Genomic DNA, 26,984 nt, shown 5'->3' with positions numbered 1-26,984 from the left:
CATATAAATCAAGCATGCATTTGAAGAACCACATGGTGGTGAGCACCATGGCTGACCCGAGGCATGAGGCCATGCCAAGCAACGGTAAACCCCAACAAGGTGTGAGGCCGACCCCGAAAAATCAAGAGTTTAGCACATTGATTGGTCACCTTTGAGTCGCCCAAGAGGAGCACCATGTGAGGATTTAATGAGCTAAGATCGAGGAAGACCTTCGCAATGTCCGGGGGAGCACTCAAGCCAAATGCAACACAATCGCTTTAGCTTCCAAGACTTCAATCGAGGCCACGAAATTATCTCCTAAGGAAGCAAAAGAGGTCTGACTCCTTGGACGACCGAATGAGCCTGGCGGACTAAGAAGACCCCCTAACTTAGGGCAGAGGGAGCTCATCACATGAAGCATTATTGTGCCGAGGAAAATCGAGGTCATCCCATGTGAGCTCGGCTAAGCTCAAGGAGGCCCAAAGCCAAGCCAATAGCGGCTAACCACAAGGCTCAAGACATGTATGAGTAACAAGCAACCCCAACAAAGCTCTAGACTGATCATGGGGCTGGTAGTGGAGGTCGATAATTAAGAGGTGGACTCGGTCAAGGAGACGGTGAACCAAGCTCGAGATACACGAGACTAGTCACGGTGAACGAGCGAAGGCTACAATAGGTAAACAATTTTTGTGGAGATCGGATTAGATTTAGCTCAAAATTACTCTGACGATGACTCGCAACTCGGAGAGTGGAGGACTGATGAGGGATATATTGGAAGTAGGTCCAGAGCAAACTGACCCGAGGTAAGGAAACGAGGCAACCCGGTCCAACCCAAATCTGGCCCCTCACCCAGCCTCGTGGCCTCAAGGGTCGAGCTCAATGCTCGAAGCCGAGCCCGATGCCTTGGGGTCCAGGACCAAGTCCAATACTTATCAACATACACGACCAGGACCACGAGGCCGAGCCTTCCCGTGGTCTAGGGGTGGCTACTGGATAGTGAGTAGGTGTTTGGGAGGTGCATGGACTCGCTCAAGAGGTCCCAACCACCTACCTTATTCTTGTGGGGTAGTTAGAAAGCGGATTAGTATAAATTTAGTCATTGTTGTCATGTTTTTTTTTTTTTTTTTGAAAACCAAAATGAAATCGTATATTAAGCATTACCAGTATCCTTACAAACTGAAACAGACAGAAAAGAAGGAATAGAATCAGACCATTCGATCCTTTCTACCCCTGGATTACAAAGAGCTTTTCGTGCTAAAACATGAGCAGATCCATTTCCAGTTCGAGGAACAAACACAAAACTAACTTGAGGAAGCTGCTGAATCAACATCTTAATTTCCTGAATGAGTATCCCAAATGGAGAAAGAGTCACACCATTTGCAGCAGCACGAGTAACCACCTCGAGCATCTGTCATTGTTGTCATGTTAAGAGATCTCAAATCCTCTTTGTCAAGTCTTAATACAAGCTTTGTCTCCACGACCAATATTCTTGTCTTTACATTTGTTCTTTTATCATATTCATTTATTCCTTTTAATTATTGAGTTAATTAATTCGGACTACCCGAATTAATTTAATCTATCACATAGCAAATTGTATGAAAGCTTCAATGATGCATAAATATTGATTTAAAGTTTTGGATAAAAGCTTGTGCCGTATTTTGAGATTTAACAAACCATTTATTTTAGATGCACCATTAGAGAAAAAAAATTGTTGTATTTTGTAGACTTTAGACAACTTCTATCTGTGATTCCAAAATTAAGCATACAGAATATCGTTAAGGCAATGAACTCTCATTCTCATTTGATTATGTATCAGGAATTAAAAGTGAACCTTGCCAAGAATGTGATAATATTTCATTGGTTATAACTTTGGTAAACTGTTGGTTATAATAACTGATAAAAAAATATTTTGAATAAGGCTTGCCATCCCCATTAGAAAATTATCCCACTATTATCCAGCATACAAGACCATAGAACAAGTCATTATATTCAACTAACTACACAATGTTCTACTAAAATAATCATTGTTAAAGATTATATATATATATATATATATATATATATATATATATAGAAATCTGTTCAAATGTGGCCGTGCCTTCCCGTGCGGCCGTGCGATTTACACCACTCAATATGTTAAGAAATGCACCACAATGAAAATGCATAAAAACACATCATAACTCCCCTGTTTCTAATTGTGCATTTCTTAACACTGTGTGGTGTATTTTTTCATACGTAGTGGTGTATTTTTGGTGATGTGTACCTAATAGTGTATATTTGTGTGGTGTATTTCTTAACATTCAGTGGTGTAAACCGCACGGGAAGGCACGACCACACCTGATTATGACCCTCTATATATATATATATATACTAGTATTATACCCGTGCGATGCACGGTCTAAAGTTAAATATTGTTATGTGATTTTATTACGTAGTTTACAATGATATAATCCATAGAACTAACTTTGTTTATATGTTGTAATTTATGTAATAGGAGCTAATTTAAAAAAACATTATAAAAGAAATACTTTATAGTACAAAACATTAATTTGTAAAGGAAATTTACAAATTATTAAAAACTTCATGGTACACAACATTGGTAGTGTAGTTACTACTCTTACCTCCTTCATTGGGTATTAGAATTTTTAACCCAGAAGGGTTACTAATCCTTGAAGCAGCCACATATAGTTGACCATGAACAAATACGGGTTTCTTTAGTAGTAGCCCGACGTGTGTTAAAGTCTGTCCTTGGCTCTTGTTGATAGTCATTGCATATGACAGCATTAGGGGAAATTGCCTTCTTTGAAATTTAAATGGCAATCTTGTATCAGTTGGAGTCATGGACATCCTTGGTATCAACACGACATTACCGGCACTGTGGCCTCTGACAATCTTTGCTTCTACAACATGATCAGATAACTTAGTAATGATCAATCTTGTACCATTACAAAGTCCCATTGAGTTAGTAATGATCAATCTTGTACCATTACAAAGTCCCATTGAGTGATCTATATTTCATCTTGTACCATTACAAAGTCCCATTGAGTGATCTATATTTCTCAACAACATTACGGGAGACCCAATCTTCAAAGTTAAAGAGTGGTTGGGTATGCCCGAAGCTTTCAACCCGTTTAAAAATTCTGGAGTGTGCATATCATATAGTATACCCCCGTTTAAAAATTCTGGAGTGTGCATATCATATAGTATACCATTCGTTGAGTCAGACTTACAAACACTGTCGCAACTTAGGTATGTATGGCTCTCAACAACATGCAAATCACTCATATACTCATTTACCACATTGACCACATCTAGTGTTGGCGCAAGTATGGCACGATTCTCCATTTGTTGAAAGTCTGATCCGCCCTGCCTGAACATAGGGAATACACTATCCACTATTGTAGATATGTAGTCACCATCTGATGGCAATAACATTTCTTTCGGTATTTCAACTTTTGCATGGCCATCATTACGTCCGCCTAAAGTTCCATTTCCTATATCAGCCAACCAAGCAGCAAACTGTTCAATATGCAGTTTATTGGCAGACGCATCAAGTGTTCTAAGACGCAGGTTCTTTGTCAGGCGTAGTACTCGGCATGACTCCCACAGGTAAGATGAGTTGATTGCAGCAGACACAATATCTTGCCGAGAGCCTTTAGGAACGACCGGTAATATCTGCCTGAAGTCACCCCCTAATACCACTGTCTTCCCGCCAAATGTCTTATGCACGCTCTGAGGATCGCTATACCGCATAAGGTCTCGCATTGTCTTATCCAGAGCCTCAAAACAGTGTTTGTGCATCATGGGTGCTTCATCCCATATGATTAGCTTGGCTTGGATTAGCAGTTCGGCCAGTTGACTACCTTGACTAATGTTGCACGTGGAATCCTCGTTAACTGCAATTGGAATGGCGAACCTTGAGTGAGCTGTTTGACCTCCTGGGAGTAGTAATGATGCAATACCACTTGATGCAACATTCAGTACAATATCACCTGCCGATCTTATCTTCGAAGATAATGCTTTCCAAACAAACGTTTTTCCTGTACCTCCATAACCATATACAAAGAACAACCCCCCACTTTGATTTTGTATATCACTTAGAATGGTGTCGTATACAACAAACTGCTCATCAGTTAATTGACTCTCCATCTTCTCACTTTCTTCTCTCATAGCCTGCCTGTCGTAGTTAAGCTCATCAAACAGCAATCGATTGTTAGCCAATAATGCATCATCATAATTTGGATTTGGCATTTGCGGGTAATCTTTCAAACACTTGTTGTACAGCTGCAATAAAAGCTCTAGTTCAAGAAGACCTAGGTTTTTCTTCTCATCATCAGACAATCGCAACCCTGCAGTTTTAAAAATAAGACATAGATATCTTATTCACGATAGAGCAAAACATTAATCGTTATGTCAACTATATGACTTGAAATGGAATTAAGAAATTACCCATGTCTTTCAGCACTAATCTCCTGTTATATTGGCAATCCTCACATAGATGGTGCCAGACGTGATTCCACACATTCTCAGGTCGATTCACCAAGTTTGCAGTGAGTAATATGACAAATAATTTCCTCAAAGATTGGGCAGTAGACCAATTACTTGCTTCATTAATTGCATCAATGTATTCTCTATCATCGTCTAGCAGCCCTCTAGCATAGCATGCATCTCTAAAAGTTGGGTATACAACACCTTGAACTGTCTTGATGTCTTGAAAACTCGTCGGACCACGGACTACGTTTAAAAGACATCTCAAGTAGTAAACTTCACCACTACCAGGAGGTACAAAAAATATGCGTCCAATAGAGAAACCCCTCTTCCTAGGATGTCATTCCCTAATATCTTTCTTCCACACAAATTTACTTGGCATGTCAATATAAGCCAACTCTTTAGCAGATGCATATTTCTTGTTAGCATCAAACCATGCGGTGAACATACTTTGATTGACAGTCGGTCTATTAAGCACATTTTCAATCCTATCATCATCCTCAAAAACAACTGTTTGGCAGTCTGGCAAATGGAAGCTTAGTCTCTCAACGGGGGGGTGCCTAAGCTGTACATCGAAACTCAACAATCGCCAAGCTGCCTCGCACGCGGACACGTATCGACAGTCGTAATACATTGTAATTTCATCCACGGCTACATTTTCGTTTTCATCATTTGTGGTCTTGTAGAATTCAGCAGTCACCCTATCATTCCCTTTGTTGACATACTTGAACAAATATTTGATTGATCTTGATTGGTTGCACCATTCAACGTTTATATGTGCCTTGTATTTCAACAGTAGATATCTATTGTGCGGAACACAGTACCTGCTGTCCAAATGCACCCCATTTCTTTCGACTGTTGCACCATTGTCACGACGCCTGTAGATTGGGTAACCGTCATCATCCAATGTGGATACCTCAACAAATTTTTTGGGAAAATGTTTAGAGCACTTTTTATTGACCATGCACGGAGATTTAGGTCTTTCTTGTCCACATGGCCCGTGCATCATAAATTCCCCAACAGCTTTATAATACTCATAGTCTTGTTCCTTGTTAGGTATTTCGGCAGATATGAACTCATCCATGTGATTAGCTGAAAAGCCTTCGGTCAATCTTTCTAGGAATATGAGTATGTGAGCGTGTGGTAACCCACGTTTATGAAATTCTATAGTATACACCACTGTATAACCAAAAAAAAAAAAAAACAAAAATCAGAACACATATGGTAAATAGAAAGAGCATATACATAGTCAATTCTTTTTTATTGTCATATTTAAAGAAGGCATTAAAATAATTTTATGAAATACCTGCGGTTACAATACCAAATAGCTTGCCATTGCGTATCTCTTTCACTAAAGCATCCAACTTCATCTTGAAGACTCTAGATACAATGTCTGGCCTATCTTCTGCATTGAGGTTGCATTTGTCCATAAATCTTTGAATCTCAGGCCACTTAGGATTGCATGTGAATGTTATAAATAAGTTAGGATACCCCTTATGTCTGCAAATGGCCATTGCATCCTGATAATTCTGTATCATATATCGAGCACCCCCTGTGAAAGTCGAAGGTAATATGATCCTCTTACCTTGCTTGTTTGTATCAACCTCCCCCCTAGTCAGAGCATCAGTCAGCCCCTTGTATGCCTCACACCGCAATGCCTTCTGATTATTGCGAATGTAAAGTAACCTGCCGGATTCCACCATGGTGTAAGCATCAACCAGGAACTGTTGATACAGTCGTCTCGCATATAACATTGTTGACAGTTCACTGAACCTGTCGTGGATTCTGTAAGCAAAATATTCCCGCTGGGAAACACGAACCCTAGCGCCAGTTGTTTTTGTAGCTGTAGTACAGTACTGGATATCTTCACGATAACCATCTTCGCCTAACGGGAACAAAATAGGATATTGCAACGGCAAGTATGCTGGATTGAGCTCGTTTATTCTCTTAAGTGACCCGGCCTTTGTCTCCACTATTATATCTCGTTGCCCTAGTGTAGGGTCTAGATCGCCAACAATTAAAGCAGCAACCTCAGAAGCAGTGGGCAAATTGTATGTTCTGGCATCACTCTGCCGCCTACCAATCAGCCTCATCTTAAAATTTACTTGTGGATTGTTGTCAATCTGAGCTTTTGCCTATCGAAAAGATTGCACCAACACATTGTGCTCATCTAGATCTTGCTTGATATCTTGAACTATATCAACATGCGTTTTGTCCTTCATTTCAGCACCACTATTTGATCAATAGGAATACATTAGTTAAAGAGATTCTTGTAATAATTTTGTGGAAGTAAAAAGTAATCGATGAGGTTATACAACAAATACAAAATTTTAATACCTGAATGCATTGATGCGGTTCTCTACCTCGTTCTCCGTGTCATGGATGTATAACTGAGCAAACTTCGGGCTCTTACCAACATCTGGCAGTAGTCCTCCCATTAAATGGTAATTTTGCCCATTTATCCTAAATATCGGTGGGCAATTCCCAAGGTTGATGGATTTATCTACCTTAGCCCCCAACGACGTAAAAGAAAACATGTTATTGTACCTCCTTATGTGTTTTAAAAATTCATTCCGTTTGGTGCCTCTTTCAAAGAATAAGTTGAAAATCCTTTTTGGAGGTAAAGACATTTTGGGTAGTTTGATCTTCCCATGACCGTAGAACGTTGAATATTTAGTTGTTCCGCTACGCACAGCCTTATTAACACGCTCCTCAAACCAATAGATTGCGTTGCAGTGTTCGCATATATTGTTTGGGTCACCAATATCCATGTAGGCAACTGCAAAAATGCAATCATCTAAGATATATAATGCAATTTGATTAAATAAAGTGTAAAAAATTAATAAAAATTAATTTTGAAGTCTGCAATTACAATAGCATACCAAGAGTTGGTGTTGGTGGTATAACCAACTCATTGTCTGGTTCAAAGCATTGACATGTAGGGTGTTCATTACTGTTGAAGTGTGATTCTGTTTGCAAAATGACACAATAAAAAACAATCGAATATGAGCATTAACTAAATAACAATATTATATCACATGTTTTGCCGAATGAAAATATGGCATTTATTATGCTAAATGCACTAATAACAATTCATTGATATTTTCTGAACCAATGAACTAAACAATTGTAGGCAAGTATTTATGAAATTTCGAATAAATAGTTAATAACGCAATCATACGTACCTTCATTGGGTAGCGGCAGTTGTTCATGTTCGTTGTCTGCCTGGGAGAAATCTTGTGCTAGATTGCGAACTACTAAATGGTCATCAACTGTATGATTGACATGGCTTTTGCCAGTTTCTATAGCTGTTGTACAAATGAAAAGCGTTATTCAACATTATTTAACCATGTATCATTGCTAATAATATCTAATAAGGGATTACTATACACATAATAAAACTAAATGACCCTATCCGAACTACCTAATAATACAGTAACATATAATAATGTTAACTTAATTTTCTACACGTAGAGTACATATGGCATTTATTTTGATTCAGAGTGTTGTAGGATACAGAATTGCAATCCTGAAATAAATTAGTATTTAACAGATAGAAACAGTTCACGTGTCTTTCAATTCAAACAGATTGTACTTCATGCAATTGGATATAAAAAGATTGTACACATTATGAAGTAGAATAACTAACCTCTTGAGACATCGGTTAGAGTACCGTTCACTCTTGTTAGAGCAGAATTTGACAAAGGTCCATCATTGGTGTACGGGGTCCCGTTGTTTGACTGCGTCGGGTATACCATTCCATGAAACCGGCGTTTAGTGGGGTCCCCTTTGAACATGCAAAAAATATCTCAATTGATGCATGCGAAAAATGTATTTATTATGACATAATAATATGGACAGAATTGATAACTAACCATTAGTCAAATCGTGTAACGGGATTTTTTGTTTTTTCTTCAATCCTATTCAATATATCCAAGTCGGTCAACACATAATATAATTCTTAAAAACATTTATAGAACCGTTATTAAAATTTATTAATATGGAATAAATCTCGTGTACGAAATGAATTTCCGCATACCTTTTAACTCATGTGACGTCTCTGATGTGTTATTCATGCAAATAATACTGGATTTGATTAAGTTACCACCTGAAAATTATCATGTCGTTGAGTCAAATACGTTGTTTGTAATATTACAACAATGTCTACAATTTCTCTACAAATGAATGGTTATAATAAATTAAAAGATATAAGAACTTACTGTTAGTCAGGATGCTCAAAGGTGAATTGGTTGTATTCTTAAAAACAGCGGAAATGCACGAAACTTGCGTCTGTACGCCTTTCCCATTGTTTGGAGTGTTATTATAAGTATCCGTTATTCGCGCATTGCTTGTGTTCTCTGAAATATTACAACAATATAATCTATTTATTAGGTCGATAGTAAACAACAAAGTCTGCCCGTTACGATGTTATTATCAGTACCATAGATACACAAATATTAAAAAAATAACACAAAAAGTAATCAAAATCACATAAATATATAATTACCTAATATTATATAATTACCTAATATTATATATATATATATAATAATCCATTAGCTAAACAATTTTGGACCCAAAAAAAAAAACGCAGAGCTATCGTGTCGTTGCATCTGCGATTTCCCTTCAGACCAAACCCAACGCTGGCAGTGCTATTTCCATTTTGTGTATCGTGGTTACCAAATCGATGTTCAGATCGATTTTGTGTACTAAAGTGGAGCTGTATGAGCTCCACTTCGGTCGATCTACCCAGACTTCGACACAGAGATGGCGAAATCCACAACCGGAATCCCATTGTTAGGTTTTCATTCGCAGATTCCGATGATCAGCGATTATGATTTGTGGATCTAATGAATCGAGCTACGGTTACTGGTAATTAATGAATTTCTTGATGAATTCGTTAAATTCTGTGCTGTTTTTGTTTCACAGGTTAGATCTGTTCTACATATGTGGACTAATTGATTCCAGCCTAAGGATTACACAGAGCATTTAGGTACGGTTCTCAAATTTTACAATAATATTAGTTCTTGCTAGTGTCAGCTCTTATACTGTATACAATAGCTATAGTTTACATTAAGGAATTCATAGTTCTTAAGAAAATGAAGTATTGTTTAGAACAGTTTATGATATAAACCTCAAAATTTGATGAACTGTACATGCTAGTGAATACAAATTTGATTCTTAGATAATATGAACTGAAGTGATTAAGGTGATAATGTATAAGGGAATGCAAAAGTGATTTGAGATTACTGTAGAATACCTTTGTTCTGAGTTTGATGTTTCCTTTTGATGCCTATGACTGCTGAACAGGTTATCTGCCTCATATTTGCATTCCCCAATTTGTATCTAGGGTGATTTGGGACAAAACTGTTTTAGCTGTAGTTGGGATTGGTATTTTAATACTTCCTACAGGTTTTTGACTGGATAGATAATATGTAGTTGAAGGCATGAATACCAAAAGACCCTAACATCATTAAGGCAGAAAAGCATAAAGATTACATAGTAGTACTACCACAGTATTTAATTTCATAGTCCACCCACTTAAAAAATGAAATAAGTTGTAGTTCTTGAGTTAAAGTGTAACCTAGATATTATAAAGAATTATTTAAGCACCAATAATTTGATTTTTGTATTATATGTTTCTAATGTATTAATTTTGTATACCGATTATTAATAGCAGATTTTTTTATTTTCAGCCCGAGAACAAAGATTTTAGAGCTGCAGGGGGAGCTGTGTTGGAGCTGAAGTTTATATGTAACCTCCTTTCTTTCATACAATATGAAATAAGTTGTAGTTGTAACCTCCTTTCTTTCATACAATATGAAATAAGTTGTAGTTCTTGAGTTAAAGTGTAACCTAGATATTAGAAAGAATTATTTAAGCACCAATAATTTGATTTTTGTTTAGTTAAACTGCAATTATTAGTTTGACCTTTAATTATTTCTTAATGCTGCTACTAACACCTCCTTCTATTTGGTTTAGTTTGACTCTGACAGTACTGTCCCACCATCTCCTATGCAGATCTGTTATTGTGAAAGTCATGCCTTCAAAAGGACTTAAACTATTATCACCAATTTTAAAATTGCTAATAAGGTATGTCATATTATAGTTAAGATTGTAGTTATTAACCGTATATGGTATTAACCAAGTATGCTCATAGTTATTTAAAACACCAATGTTTACCTATGAGTCATGTAAGAGTACAAAGCAAAACACTATCTTAAAACACAAATATCGCGCTTTTTAAGATAGTGTTTTACATAGTACTTTGTGTTGTTACATGACTCATCCCTAATAGTTTAAGTTGAAGAATACAAACTATACAATAATAATAACTATTTCTAATAGTTAATACTATCTATTACACAAATTTGGAAAATGAATACTTCTAGCCAAGTTAAGTCAACATTTTTTTATTCTGCACTAAGAGAACTACGGTAAATGTTCTAATGCAATCTCTTTTTACAGAAAACCTAACTAATGCAGTTCGCAAATTGAAAGTCCGTGATTTTGGGCTTCCTCAGCTGTCATTTGTTGATGCCACATCTGCTGTTTACTGGACTGTATGAGTTTCCACTGTTTTAAAGTTTCTGAGTTTAGTTTTATAAATTTGTATACCGATTATTAATAGGGGATTTTTTTATTTTCAGCCCGACAACAAAGATTTTAGAGCTGCAGGGGGAGCTGTGTTGGAGCTGAAGTTTATGTGTAACCTTCTTTCTTTCATACAACAAATTTTATCATATGAAGTGATACACTATTCTTATAGAACTAAAAGAATATTGAGTAACCTTTTTTATTTCTTCTAGATAGAATGTAAAGATTTAAGATATTAAGATATTTAGTTGAAATGGAAATTAATACTTATTCTACTGAAAATGAAATGCTTTTGTAGTGAAAATAAAAAGTCTTGCTTTTGTAGTGAAAATAAAAAGTATTTTCTGCATTTGTTAATCCAGGTTTGTTAATAGGACGTACTTTTTTTTTTCATTTGCATTTAACTGTGCGTGTTAAGGTTTTCCGTTGCCTTTATTTGAGCAAGTGCGTTAGAGTGCGCTTGTAGTGCATTCTGTTTATACATAACAGGTTGTAAAGGGTTTCGAATACACAGCAGCCATATGTACTTTGTCTCCATTAGTAGACGTTAATGTTTCTAAGCAGTTCATGGCTCAATAATGCCTGAAGCATGAATAAAAAACAGTATTTCTGGGATTGAATTTTATTCTTTTAGTGTATTCTTACATAGAAATTCCAACGCTAGTGCATTAATGGTTTTAATTGGTCTGATTGGGATAATAAGATCCTACAGAAACACTACATGCTTGCTAAATAACACTAACTAAAGCTTCAATTGAGTTTGTTAATGAATATGACCTTGCTAACAGATCATACTTCTTTTTTTCATTTTACTTTAAGTGTTAGTGTTGTGAAGCTATTAACACTAACTAAAGCTTCAATTGAGTTTGTTAATGAATATGACCTTGCTAATAGATCATACTTCTTTTTTTCATTTTACTTTAAGTGTTAGTGTTGTGAAGGTTCGAATAGCTGATTTATTTCCATTATGGTTCCAAACTGGAACCATTTATTTACTACTGTTAATATTTCACAAATAATTTATGTTAGAAATCTTTATTCATTGCTATGTACTATCTATGTGATTAAGTTATGTATTCTCAATTTAATAGCATATAGGTACTATTAATACAGAAGGAAGAAAGGAATACACAGAGCATGCAAAGGTAAGGTGTACATTTATTTATAGCAGATCAAATACAAAAGTAAAAAAATGATTGGATAAAAAAAGTAAAAACAATGATTGGATAAAAAAAGAGTATTTGACATTTACATTTACATTACTACTCATACATTGTTTTAGGAAAAATACTTCAACATGGAGTCTTGGAATACAGAATCTTTACAGCNTGACTGGATAGATAATATGTAGTTGAAGGCATGAATACCAAAAGACCCTAACATCATTAAGGCAGAAAAGCATAAAGATTACATAGTAGTACTACCACAGTATTTAATTTCATAGTCCACCCACTTAAAAAATGAAATAAGTTGTAGTTCTTGAGTTAAAGTGTAACCTAGATATTAGAAAGAATTATTTAAGCACCAATAATTTGATTTTTGTTTAGTTAAACTGCAATTATTAGTTTGACCTTTAATTATTTCTTAATGCTGCTACTAACACCTCCTTCTATTTGGTTTAGTTTGACTCTGACAGTACTGTCCCACCATCTCCTATGCAGATCTGTTATTGTGAAAGTCATGCCTTCAAAAGGACTTAAACTATTATCACCAATTTTAAAATTGCTAATAAGGTATGTCATATTATAGTTAAGATTGTAGTTATTAACCGTATATGGTATTAACCAAGTATGCTCATAGTTATTTAAAACACCAATGTTTACCTATGAGTCATGTAAGAGTACAAAGCAAAACACTATCTTAAAACACAAATATCGCGCTTTTTAAGATAGTGTTTTACATAGTACTTTGTGTTGTTACATGACTCATCCCTAATAGTTTAAGTTGAAGAATACAAACTATACAATAATAATAACTATTTCTAATAGTTAATACTATCTATTACACAAATTTGGAAAATGAATACTTCTAGCCAAGTTAAGTCAACATTTTTTTATTCTGCACTAAGAGAACTACGGTAAATGTTCTAATGCAATCTCTTTTTACAGAAAACCTAACTAATGCAGTTCGCAAATTGAAAGTCCGTGATTTTGGGCTTCCTCAGCTGTCATTTGTTGATGCCACATCTGCTGTTTACTGGACTGTATGAGTTTCCACTGTTTTAAAGTTTCTGAGTTTAGTTTTATAAATTTGTATACCGATTATTAATAGGGGATTTTTTTATTTTCAGCCCGACAACAAAGATTTTAGAGCTGCAGGGGGAGCTGTGTTGGAGCTGAAGTTTATGTGTAACCTTCTTTCTTTCATACAACAAATTTTATCATATGAAGTGATACACTATTCTTATAGAACTAAAAGAATATTGAGTAACCTTTTTTATTTCTTCTAGATAGAATGTAAAGATTTAAGATATTAAGATATTTAGTTGAAATGGAAATTAATACTTATTCTACTGAAAATGAAATGCTTTTGTAGTGAAAATAAAAAGTCTTGCTTTTGTAGTGAAAATAAAAAGTATTTTCTGCATTTGTTAATCCAGGTTTGTTAATAGGACGTACTTTTTTTTTTCATTTGCATTTAACTGTGCGTGTTAAGGTTTTCCGTTGCCTTTATTTGAGCAAGTGCGTTAGAGTGCGCTTGTAGTGCATTCTGTTTATACATAACAGGTTGTAAAGGGTTTCGAATACACAGCAGCCATATGTACTTTGTCTCCATTAGTAGACGTTAATGTTTCTAAGCAGTTCATGGCTCAATAATGCCTGAAGCATGAATAAAAAACAGTATTTCTGGGATTGAATTTTATTCTTTTAGTGTATTCTTACATAGAAATTCCAACGCTAGTGCATTAATGGTTTTAATTGGTCTGATTGGGATAATAAGATCCTACAGAAACACTACATGCTTGCTAAATAACACTAACTAAAGCTTCAATTGAGTTTGTTAATGAATATGACCTTGCTAACAGATCATACTTCTTTTTTTCATTTTACTTTAAGTGTTAGTGTTGTGAAGCTATTAACACTAACTAAAGCTTCAATTGAGTTTGTTAATGAATATGACCTTGCTAATAGATCATACTTCTTTTTTTCATTTTACTTTAAGTGTTAGTGTTGTGAAGGTTCGAATAGCTGATTTATTTCCATTATGGTTCCAAACTGGAACCATTTATTTACTACTGTTAATATTTCACAAATAATTTATGTTAGAAATCTTTATTCATTGCTATGTACTATCTATGTGATTAAGTTATGTATTCTCAATTTAATAGCATATAGGTACTATTAATACAGAAGGAAGAAAGGAATACACAGAGCATGCAAAGGTAAGGTGTACATTTATTTATAGCAGATCAAATACAAAAGTAAAAAAATGATTGGATAAAAAAAGTAAAAACAATGATTGGATAAAAAAAGAGTATTTGACATTTACATTTACATTACTACTCATACATTGTTTTAGGAAAAATACTTCAACATGGAGTCTTGGAATACAGAATCTTTACAGCAATTGTAGAAGATTATAACTGACCACTAACCTGCAAAAAATATATATATATATATGCATACAGTATACTTTAAATTCAACAATATAGGTACTGGATGAAAATATTTAATACAACCCCAAGATTCATCAAGTAGCAAGTCCAAAACATGACTAAAACATAAAAACAGTCTTAACAGTCTTAAAAATTAAAAGCAAGCAAAACATAAATTTTTTGAAACAAAAAGTCACAGTCCATCCATGTTCATTAGAAACATCTTTTCAATCAGTCTTCTCAATCTTCACTTTAGTGTCTTTCACTTTCTTGCAGCACTTGGTGGAAGAGAACTGATCCAGCAAACTTCTCTTCACCGGTCCATCAGAGGTTTCAACATTCTTCATAGGTGGCAGCATCTGTATCGGGCTCTCAGCTTCATCACTGTCAAACCCCTGAAATGGATAAACAGAAATTCAAATTGCAAGGTATTCTCTTCTTTCTAATGACGATGTACAAATTAAATGAACTATCAGTTACCTGTAGGAATTCCTCATCATCATTACTTAATTGCACAGTAGAGTTAAGTTCCTTGTCATGGGCCTCCAAGAGTTCCTTGCAATACTGTTGAACAAACTTGCTTTCAGTGTTAATCTTTAAAACTGGGAAGGCATAGGACAGATTGATAAATTGGTCTGTATTTGCCGAGACTCTAAATAGCATTATCCTGCCAATTAATGCCTTGATCTCCTTTAGTGGACCTGGAGTCTGTAATTTAGAAATGAAAAATATTAATAGTATAAAACTATTATGTCTAAATAAGGAAAAATTTTTAGAATGGAAAATTTTGATAAGGATACTTACATTCTTATTCCTCTGGTATAACTCAGTGGCAGATGTACCAATAAGTTCCATGCAATCTCTATCCCACAACAAAAAGGATGCAGTACCTTTGAGGTCAACAACCCTAAGTCTAATTTTGTACCCTAAGTCTAATAAGTCATGTTACATTTGAAACATTTCAGAACACCTTCTGAAATTTTAAGTTTCTTATTGCAACCCGGTTTTCTACATGAAGTATAACACCAATCATTGGACTTTTCAATGCCATTTATCTTGGCAGCAACCCAGAATTCTCCATGCTGCAAAGAGAAATTATAATCTGTTAACTTATATCTTATATATTATGATACGAAATCAGAACAAATAAAGTGAAAAGAATTTTTTTTTTACCATTTCATTCCCATATATCTCAGAAATGGTAGTCATCTGCATTGTTGTACTGGTTGACTCTTCAATACTGTTTGTGAAACTGAAGCTTGTCATTGAACCAATACTGCACATTGGAGTTTGTTCACCAATGTCCACCAGACTGTAGTAGTTTTCAGCATTTAAAAGAAAGAAATCTGAATAAAAAACAATAGAAGAAAAGAAAATGTATTAAAGTTTATCATACCTCTCTTTGAAGTTCTGAATCTCAGGGCAGTCCACATCAATTAGAAGTTTAGTAACATCATATGAAGATGATATTTTCACATCACCATCTACAAATATAAAATATATATGGTCAATAAACTGTTTAAATCAACTATCTAATAAGCAAACAATGAAATATGGTTTTTACTAACCTCTAGCACCAAGCTTGATTCTGCAGAATTGGATTAACACTACAACAGGGTCCTTTGAAGCAGATCTGTACAATGGTTCAAGTTTGGCCACGTGTTCATCCCAAAAGGTACAGTTCAAACGACTACCCCTATTTGAATGCATTTAACATATTGTTAGTTAAAATGAAATACAAATGAAATGAAAGTAGATGAGTATTTTGTTGACTTACATTGCATCTTCTAAAACAAAGTCTATGAGGACAGTATTCTGTCCAGAAATTGTTTTTTCTTGGGGAGCACGTATTTCAACAATACGGCCAATTAAATCTAATAAAATTATAATAAAGAAAAAAGCTCAGCAGACAGGAAGATAAAACAAAGTGTATGCTGCCATATCTAATAATCTAATAATATGTATTAGAAATAAACAATAGAAATAGAAATAGTATGCAGAGAAAAAAAAGCTTACCAATCAACTCCTTGACATCTAGTGATGGATTACCTTTCAAAGTATGGAATGGTCTCGGTCTGAACATGTGGTAAGGGAAATTATCTGACCTAGATTCTTTCATGATAGTCTCGTGATTGAACTGCAGCATGAACTCATGCATGCTAGTCTTATAGGTATGCCAATTTGCAACGACATAAAAGTTCTTGAAACAATAGACATTTCCTTCTAAAAAGCTTTCTGGGAATTTTGGTAAAACATCCTTTGGTATACAGGCATGGATTACTGTTGCCTGAACATAGCAAGTGTTACACACTAAACCCTAAATCTATAAATCTTATATGATCAAAATACTAAATAATGAATTTTTTTTTGCAGAAATTCGGATGATGAAAGATACCTCTTCGTCGTGCAGCACCAACTCTTTACTCTTGATTTCTGATGATCCTCTCCTTTCCATTACAGTATATGATCGAACCACTCGAACCTTGACAGCACTCCTCCTCTTAAACGTCGTCAACTCATTTAAAAGACAATACATTCCCATGATTCTGAAGTTGGAATGCAAATGGGATATCAGTTTCAACTCGATTAGTAGATTGCAGGAATTTAAATTTGATTAGTAAATTGCATTTATTTGGGATCCTTCACTAACCTGTAATATATAAGGCTGCGCATTAATGGACATCTTGGCCTTCACGGTGCAGGCATGCCTGGGATGTCGAACTGACGGCAACGATTCCCTTTCCGATGTAAAGGGAATTACGCCGTTTACAAACGTGTGGCCTAACACTTACTATTTGAAATAATTATGTTTCCTTTCACAGCAGTTAATCTTCCATTTACATCGTTGGTATTTCCTTAATTACAAAACTGCACCGTTTTGCAATTCTCGGTGATATACCGTAATTATAAACCAAAACTACGCCGTTTTGCACTGGGCGGGAACTGCATTTAATGGTCTTCTTCTGGTTTTTTTATTATAGAAAATGAACAATATATTAGAACAATGGTAGAAAATCATCTTCCCAAAACTTCAGTGTCTCTATTTACTGTTACGGTGTGTTTGGAAACCTGAAAAATAATTTTTGGAAATCATTTTTCACATTTTCAGTGTTTGGCTAGAGGGGGAAAATGGGAATCAATGGAAAATAGGAGTGTGGTCAATAGAAAATAGATGTGATTCTCCGGAAAAAGAATACCCTTTTTTTGGGGAAGTCATTTTCCTTGTGTAGCCGTGGAGCAACCAATCACTCCCGCTGCCACCGCCCACCACAACCACCACCGTTTGAGCTGATTTTGTCACTTGTGTAATTGTTGACGATTTTGCTTAGGTGATTTGGATAAGAATATGATGTTTTGGGAAGGTCAATATATACAGCTTTTGATCAAGGTTTGAAGTCACCATGGCACTAGGATGTGATTCTCTACAAATGAAGGCATTGATGTACTGAGAGGATGATGATGTACTTAAAGGTATATAACAAAAGCACAAGCTAGCACTACAACATATAATATTCCTTACATTATAAATTAGGTTCTAAATAAAAATTATATTATAATTAACTATACATTATTTAACATGATGATCAATCTTACATAAGAAAACCACACAAACAAATCAAGTCTAAATTTGAAGTAACATGTAAATAAGAAAGGACACATACATAAGCATCAATTACACATATGACATGTATAAATCAAGCCTGCATTTGGAGAACCACATGTTCATTGGACTCTACAGAGGATGCTCCATTGCTTGTTGCAGAAGATGAAACTGTTGTTGCTTGTTGCTCAATCCATCCACGCCATTCATCAATGCATAATGGTTGACTAGGACCAGCGCTTGAAAGTTTACACTCTTCAAACAATTTTAGAATATCTTCTGTTTCTCCGAAAATGATAGCTGCATCTCGTACGCTTTCTAGCCTTTCCTCAATTGCACTGCTTATACACTTAGTATATATCATATGCGGCAAATTGGTAAGACAAGCCGCCAATATGTTTGCAATCATGCAAATTAACTTCCTAAACAACTCTTCAGCTTGGCACTCACCATCTTCGTAGTATAGCAGAATGGTTCGAGTAATTCTGTACATTGAATTTGCAGCTAAAACATTCGCAGGCCAATAGAGTGGATTTTCCACTATCATTCTATTCTCTTTAGAGCTAAACTCCATAACAATCTTTTTAGCTACATCAGCAAGATCTCGAATAATATCCTTAGCAGAATTTATTTCTCTAGTTTTTCTTTCAAGATCCACGTCTAACCACTTCCTATGACGCTCAACTCCCCCCCACACAACATCTGCTACATTTTTAATACTTTTCAACCCACATTTCTCATCCAAGACATCTATGAGGCTTGCATAGCGAAGGCCTTCATTAGCACTGCTTACCAACCAATCAACATGTTGACTTGCAATGTTTGGAATTGCAATGGCGATGCTTGATAGTGTCACCACCGGAAGTGTCCAACAATTAGGAGGTTCACCAGACAACAATGCAAATTTGGAACTCGATTGCTATCAAATTCTACCACACCACCAAAAGAGAAACTTTGATTGAGAAGATTAAAAAGGTTGTGTGGCCGTTTCTTCTTACCCATCTCAACAAGTTTATCCACCCTATTAATAATCCCTCTCAATAATTTTTTTGGGAATTGCTTTTCTCCTTCAAGTAATATTACAAAGCAATTGAGATCTACCTCTGATTTCCTCTTGTCATTTGGAACTTTCTCTTCGTGGAACAATTTGCCTAAATAATGGTTAATTAATTTGCCTAAAGGATTAACTAGAAGTACTAATGGAAGCATCGAGTAAAAAGAGATAACACTACAAAACTTACACCACATTACATTCATAGTCTGAATTAGTATGCAGAAAGTCAAAATCAAAGATTTTATGCTGTGAATAAGTTGATTGAGTGTGCATCTCTTAAACTTTATAGGTATTGATCGCTGCCTTCACTCAACCAATTTTTCAGTCCAATAGGACTCAATTGTGACTTCTTCTCTACTGATTCTAATCCCATTATTCTCATACTTGTAACCAACCACACCAATCATGAAGATTATAGCTATGACCATAGTTGGTAACGTGACATAATATTGTGAAACTAAAATCAAGTCCATCGACCACTTATATTCAGATTCATTTTCTAGAAACTCCGAGTTAAAACGTCCTAGAAATGAAATAAGGGCAGAAAGTAGGCAGATGATATTGGTATAAACGAAGGTGACCAACCTTTTCATCAGAAGCTGGGGGCTACCAGATGCTGCCATTACCCAATACTTTGTAATGCTCAATCTAAGCTCTTCAACTCTATAAATGTTGTTGCCCAGCAGCTTCCATCTGCCTCTCATCTGAAACTAGCTTCTGATACTTTGATTTTGCGCGTTTCTTAATTGCTGGAACTGCTAGACCCGTACACACAATAGTCATCCACGTGCAGGACAACAAAGGAATTTGGATTATGATTACCAATGATAGGGAACCAAACACATGGAAACTCAATTGGATGTATAAATCGACAACCACGGTGATCACCAATATGCTTAAAGCAGTGAGGTTGGTTAGAATATCTGCATTATTCATAGAGCCCAAAGAGGTGAAAAAGTTACCCATAGCAACAGTTAAGAAAACCGTGCTCATAATTTTTGCCTGATTATCTAGGTCAGACCACTTGGGAGTTGCGAGATCGGCTGCCAGCTTGGTAGCCACAGCTAATAATGTCAACCAAGTTGCATTGAGAGGGAAGAAATTGCCGGAGAAGCGAACATTAAACTTGGGAAAGGAGTTAATGAAGGTCAAACATGAGTTTAAGAACATTGCAAAGGAACAGGCCATAGATGCAGCTGCTACATAAACGCCTATAATTGGCATCGGAGAATCATTGTCTCCCACATTTTGGCTACATAAAGGACTATCTGTCAGTTGGTAGTAACTCATTTTGATTAAACTAAGCTTTCAACTCCGGCTTGTAGTTTAACTACCATAGATGGAATATGCATGAAGGTATATATATATACATATGAAGGCCAGGCAGCCAGGCCGTCAAACCAATTTTCATATAAGATTTAGATATAAGGCAGACAAACAAGGAGTTGGTGTATTTTCCACTGACTTTTAAATTTAAAAATTAATTAAAATTTTAAAAAATATATTTTTAATTCAATTAAAAAATAAAAATCTCCAAGGGCTTCCCCGTTGGCACGAAGAAGCCTGCCTTGGCTCCTCCGTTCCGTTGGACGGAGAAGCCATGGCTAGCTTCTCCGTCCAACTGGACGAAGAAGCTGGCCTGGCTTCTCTGTCAAGTTAGACGGAGAAGCCAAGGCTGGCTTCTTCGTCCAACTGGACGGAGAGGCCGGATTGCCGGCTTCTCCTTTGAGGAGAAGCCGGCAATCTGGTTTTTTCTTCTTTTTTTTTTAATTATTTATTTATTTTATTTTAAAGTTGATTTTTTTAAAAAAAAATCAATTTTACCTTGAGTTTACTTGCAAACATTTCTAAAAATAATTGTATATATAGTAATGCAGACTCACTTCCTTCTTCAATGTGAGACAAAGGCTTCTCAAAGCCTTCCAAAAAGCCTTCCAAATTTCATTATATTTAATTCAAATAATTCTTCTTTGAGAATCAATTTTCCATTCACGGTTTTGAGTATATATTATATATTGAATTAAAGCTTTCACTTATATTTTTTCAGAAAAAAAAAAAAAAAAAAAAAAAGCTTTCACTTATATTCTAGGTGTTTCTTAATTGCCGGAACTGCAAAATAGAGCATTAGAGCCGAACATACAATTGCTATGGACACGCAGAACTGCAAAACAAGAGCGAAGATGATTTATGGAAATAATGACAAATCAAGTACATAGGTTGCAAGTTGGATATAAATATCACAATATAATACAGAAATCGTAAAGGACCACAAAGAGATAAATTACTCTCTTTTTTAAAAAAAATTGAGATAAATTACTCTAAGTTATCCATAGTTAATCGATTCAAATCAGGAAAATCATATCAAGTGACTAAATACTCTTTAACAATGAACCAAAGTCTTTTATAAAATTGAACTTGAAACATTGTGACTACTAACTAGCAAGTCAACTGTTCAACCAACTCAAGTAGAGTTGTACAAACTAATTCCTAAATAAATGGACCAAATACTCGTTACAACTGAAACTTAACCACTGGTCTTGAAATTTTTCTTGATATCTACTATACTAATAAGAGCCAAAGAAAGTTAGGCCTAAAATGGGTAGAAAAAATGGCGGTCAAATTATTTAATCAAATGGATGGTTCAGATGAATTATTTAATCAAATAGATGGTTAAGATAATTCATATTAATATTATTAATAGAGATTATCTAATTTAACCTTACTTTTATGATTATCCGTTAAGTTTTCCGTTAAATATTCTCTTCTCCGTTAATATTCCGTTAACTTTTAACTTACCCATTAATTTCTATAAGAAAGGTCTTAGGTTCGAACCTCATCTCAATCAAATTTGACATAATTAAGTTTCTCACTCTAGTTTACTCTTATTAAATTAAATAAATTCGTAGCTACAACAAAAAATGATACATATGCAATGTATTTCTTTAATTTAGAATTATGTGTCTACAATACCTTTATTTGAAAAAATTATTCATTATCAAAAAATTAAATTAAGTAAGAGAAATAATTTCATTAGTTATACTGTCTTTATTTTCTCTCATGCAAAGATTCTTTACATTCAAATTTATCAATTGATATTCATTACATTGTCCATTATCTTATTTTTACAATATCTTGTAATTAAATATCAAAGTTATAGTACAAAATAATGTTATATATTTATTTACCAAGTATTTTATTAATACTATGAAAAAAAACATTTTAAAATAATTTGAAACTAATTATATTAACTACTTGGGGATTGGTTGACAAAGAGAGTACTCAAATAATAACCCAACAAATTGAAGCAGAATCACTCTATTTTACTCTTACTGAATTAAATAAATTATTAGTTACACCAAAAAATGATATATATGTATTTCTTTAATACCATGAAAAAAATAAAAAAGAATAGTTTGAAACCAATCATATTAACTACTTGGGGGATTTGTTGACAATGAAAGTACTCAAATAACCCATAACCCAGCAAATTGAAGCGAGAAACTACCTTTCAATATCTTTGGAATACATAATATTTTAAGTTTTCAAATTTTTATTAATTTATTTAATCTTTTTTCTTAAACTAGGGATTTCTTTATCCATAATAACTCATTCAACAATAATGGTTGAATCAAATGAACTCCAAGCAGAACACCTAAAGGAAAGTCCATATCTCCTATATCATAACCCATTGCATGACGTTGTCATTTATGCTACCAACAATAACCGAATTGCAAATAACACACTACCAACAAAAAGGAAGAGAACAAATAGTAAAGATGAAGACAATGACAATGTTACTCAAAAGAGAATTAAGAACACTTAGAAAAATTCAATTTAAAAGTAGTATTTATTTAGACTATCATTTTTAGACCAAATATTTAGACTATCGATTTTACAAGGTTGCAAACATTTATCTTAGTAATAATTATAATGAATTTTCTATATTATCTTGGATTCATATACTTTGAGTTAGATATTTAAATAAAAAGATTCGACATTCAATTACCCATGTATAAACTTCTCCTATATAATCTTGCATTGATATACTTTCAAATATTTATTTAAATATAAACATTGGGCATTAATCCATTCGCGCAATGCGCGTATAAAACTAGTACCTCTAATAAGACCTTATTAAAACCAAATTCCAATTAACCAATAAAAAATTAAACAAAAAAGTTGTTATATATAGGCATCCATCGTTGTTTTCATCAGTATAATCAACAATATTTTGTAATGTCACGATTAAGCAAAAATACAGGAAAAATACAACAAACAAGCAACAAAACTTATAAAGAAAGATGTATGGCAACTAACAAATTTAATTATGCACCAACTAGTTAAAGTGCTTATTAATCAGTAGTTGATGAAAGGAGAGGAAGACACAAAATAAGTTAGAATAAGAGATATCAAAGCTTCGACTTGTTTTCTATTTCAGATTTTCCCTAAGAATATGCTACTTGGTAAATATTTGAAGAACATCTCGAGTTTCAATTTTCTTATTGTATTTTTGTGCAATTCAATGATTTATTTAATCTTACTTTCGAATAATCATCATCTGAATTTACTTCTAAAAGAAAAAAGAATGTAAGTTATTTATTTATTTATTTGTTCTATGCTTATTAAACTATAATATTGTTCTTTTTTTGTTTTTCCTTTTTTTTTTTTTTGAATCAGACTTAAAATTTTGCACATATTTGTACCCAGGATTGGATTAGGCAACACACCCGTTGTCTTGGAGGAAAATTGTAATGTACTTGAGAAAATTATTCGTTATGATTTTCTTAGTAGTTTATATAAACACTATAGCCGTTTTATTACTATATACGAGTGAATGGTATTATTGGACTGATCTTTTGGTGGAGATGTTTTTCATTAGATAATGAAAGCATTACATTACTATCAACCCAAAGAAATATGACCCCTCCGAAATATACCGTGCCTAAAGATACGAAGTTGGACTAATTTAGAAACATTGGGCAATTTACATAATGCCTACTATTTTGTCTGGTTTTTGATTTATAGTCTGATTTTATTAGTAGCCATGAGATTGCAGCTATAGTACTGACTATGCATATGACTAATAAGGTGAAAAGACAAGATCAGATGTATTTCAAGGAAATTAAATGCGGATTATAATGAGGAGGACTATACCTACTCACGATCTATTAAGAGGACAGTAGCTTATATTAGTTCGAATCCAATTCGTGGAATGGCCTCCTTTCTTCACTATCTGAATGCTCTCCCACACTATTTCTTTTCCACCAATTTTACACTGTCGTCCGCAGGAATGTTTGGGCTCAATTCCTTGGGCTGCCATGACAGGTTATATATGACGATACCGTACACCTTAAACGCCGACGAACAGGGAGACGGCAACCTGTTCTGTTCGGAACAACGAAATTGAAGTGAAAGTGAATGATTAGCCTCTGTCTCACCAGGATTACATTGATGGAAGAAGGTCAATTTGAATTATTACCTCTCCTCGATTAATTGCTGGTCTCATTTTCGCACCTTTTTTTAAAAAAGAGTTTGGAATAGTAATTGTATTTGATTCCGCATGCACTTGTTGAATGAGCTTATGGAAGTGTGTTGTGCTGCAGCCTGCAGGAAACTTCAACTTCCATCGTGCAATTGGTAGAGTATGAAAGTGAGTTGTTACTTTAATGTGCATTTATATTGCAGTGTGTGGCATTAGCATGCATGTGATATTGTGATTCAATCTCCTCTCCTTCTTTCAAATGTACAAATAAATAAATTTGTATTGTTTGAAACAAATTTTGGTAACTTGTGTAAAGAAGTTGTAGATCAGAGGATAAGATTCAGTTGTGCAATTGGTAGAGTACAAAACTGTGTTGTTATTCAGGTTCAGAATATGTATAATCATTTTCTCAACTGTAATTTATTTGATAGCAAACCTGAAAATATTGTATAGGGTAAGATGCTAATATGAATTTGGTGGTCTCCTGAAATGTATGAATGCTAGCTTATGTTTCACTTAATTGTGTTATCTAATCCTGCTTCTTTAGCTGCACATTCTCTGATTCTCCTGAAAATACATGTTATGCTGTTTGGGAATTTCATGGAGTTGAAAGGTTTCTTAATATATTTGTTTTTATCTTAAGAGAAGTAACTATTATAAACAACTGTTCCCTGATGCCATGACTTGGGTTATATTCTGGTTAAGACCAAATGTAATCTAACTTGCCTGTGAATATCTGTTGTTTACTGTAGAAGAAATCTGGTCTTTATGCTAATGAATGGAAGGTATTCTTAATGATCTATTTGGTGATGAGTGTTTTGATGTCTCCTCAACCTGAGCACAGTAGCCTAGCTCCATCCATTCCAAAAAGAAAATGAGAAACTAGTTGAACTGTCAATGCAAGTTTATGTTATTGAACTCCAGTTAAACCACTAGCCACTAGCCTGCTTGTGATGACTGGTGCTTGAGAACTATGTTTTAGGAGAGAAGTTAATGCAAAATTCTTATGTCATGTGTTTGTTTTGACATAATTATGCTTTTGCTTCTGTAGTTGGAAATGTCAAAGGCCTGGCTAGCCATCTTCCCCATTATTGTCTGGTTATGACATCAACAAGCCTAATCCCTTCCATCTGGCCAATCAGGTGAAACAAGAAACCAGGTATTAATTTCTTTCTGTGCAGTGTAACTTTAGATGACATGCCTGTGACAGACTGAAGCAAATTGTACCAATCCCTTTTATACAGGTTGCAGTGTTTCAAGGTATTGTGTGTTGCACCTACAGTAACAAATTTGAAGCACAAGCTAAGATTACACATATAACATTTCTTAGATAAATTTATTCAAAATCATAATTACATTATATATAATCAGCTATACATTATCTAAGACCAATCTTATTCTTTACACATTTAGTGTTACATAATAGAATCACAAATACATATCAGCTCTGCATTCGAAGTAACGTGTAAGAAAGCACACACATAATAAACAATACATATATGCATGAATCAAACCTACATTCAAACTGCAATAGTATCTGCAGAAAACAACCTGTGAAATTATAAAATAAAATAAAATAAAAGGCCCAAACTTATTTTTGGGATTTGTCTCACACAAGATCAGTTATTGAACTTTTAAGCCTTATTTGATTCCTATCCCAAAATGTTCTTAGTCTATGTAAGTTTCGTCCAAAAATACACCAATAAAACGTTGCATTAACAAGAAGTGACAGCGCATATTATAAACTCTTTTAATAGGTATACGTTGTTTAACTAAACAATAGTCAATCTCAAGTGTTATGTATATATTTATACGAGATAAAATGACTTAAGGAACGCTGAGATATCCGACTTTTGTTACTAAAAGACTCTTGGCTTGTCCAATTGATTTTTTTCACAATCATATATACCTCCTACTTTCAAAGCACGTCAGTATACAAGAAGCCTTGAGCACTCTTTCAATATCTCTTTCCTTCAGTGTGCCTTTACGTTGCCCCATTCATTATATCTTGTGTGTTTATCTGGTTTATATTGAGCCAGCAATTGAAATTAAAATATTTACAACACACAAAAAGTGAGAACTAAAAAGGGAAAAGAACAAGTTAAATATTCCTTACTCTTAGACAGAGCAAGTAAAGAACAAGAAGGTTACTTATGTATTAAGCAATGTAACAAATAAAAAATGAACA

The 26,984-nt window shown here is 34.3% G+C and overlaps 3 protein-coding genes across 3 annotated transcripts; all 3 read right to left on the bottom strand.

The window, feature by feature from the left end:
* Positions 1–1,129: 1,129 nt before the first annotated feature.
* Positions 1,130–2,937, bottom strand: LOC116029910 (ATP-dependent DNA helicase PIF1-like). Its single transcript, XM_031271955.1, has 2 exons — positions 2,560–2,937; positions 1,130–1,387 (listed from the first exon to the last, which is right to left on the bottom strand). The coding sequence occupies exons 1-2, from the start codon at positions 2,935–2,937 to the stop codon at positions 1,130–1,132; spliced, it is 636 nt and encodes a 211-aa protein (XP_031127815.1).
* Positions 2,938–2,994: 57 nt separating this feature from the next.
* LOC116029909 lies at positions 2,995–6,560 on the bottom strand. The gene is made up of 4 exons (XM_031271953.1): positions 5,774–6,560; positions 4,843–5,646; positions 4,429–4,713; positions 2,995–4,328 (listed from the first exon to the last, which is right to left on the bottom strand). Exons 1-4 carry the CDS (start codon positions 6,558–6,560, stop codon positions 2,995–2,997), a joined length of 3,210 nt encoding a protein of 1,069 aa, XP_031127813.1.
* Positions 6,561–14,886: 8,326 nt separating this feature from the next.
* Positions 14,887–17,201, bottom strand: LOC116029908. The gene is made up of 10 exons (XM_031271952.1): positions 17,055–17,201; positions 16,676–16,946; positions 16,437–16,533; positions 16,228–16,355; positions 16,056–16,143; positions 15,833–15,971; positions 15,630–15,741; positions 15,464–15,585; positions 15,140–15,367; positions 14,887–15,054 (listed from the first exon to the last, which is right to left on the bottom strand). Exons 1-10 carry the CDS (start codon positions 17,199–17,201, stop codon positions 14,887–14,889), a joined length of 1,500 nt encoding a protein of 499 aa, XP_031127812.1.
* Positions 17,202–26,984: the final 9,783 nt, after the last annotated feature.

The sequence above is a fragment of the Ipomoea triloba genome, chromosome 9, assembly GCF_003576645.1.
Source record: "Ipomoea triloba cultivar NCNSP0323 chromosome 9, ASM357664v1".
NCBI classification, from domain to species: Eukaryota; Viridiplantae; Streptophyta; class Magnoliopsida; order Solanales; family Convolvulaceae; genus Ipomoea; species Ipomoea triloba.
The sequence above is the reverse complement of the archived record's forward strand: the minus strand, read 5'-3'. Positions and strand labels throughout refer to the sequence as shown.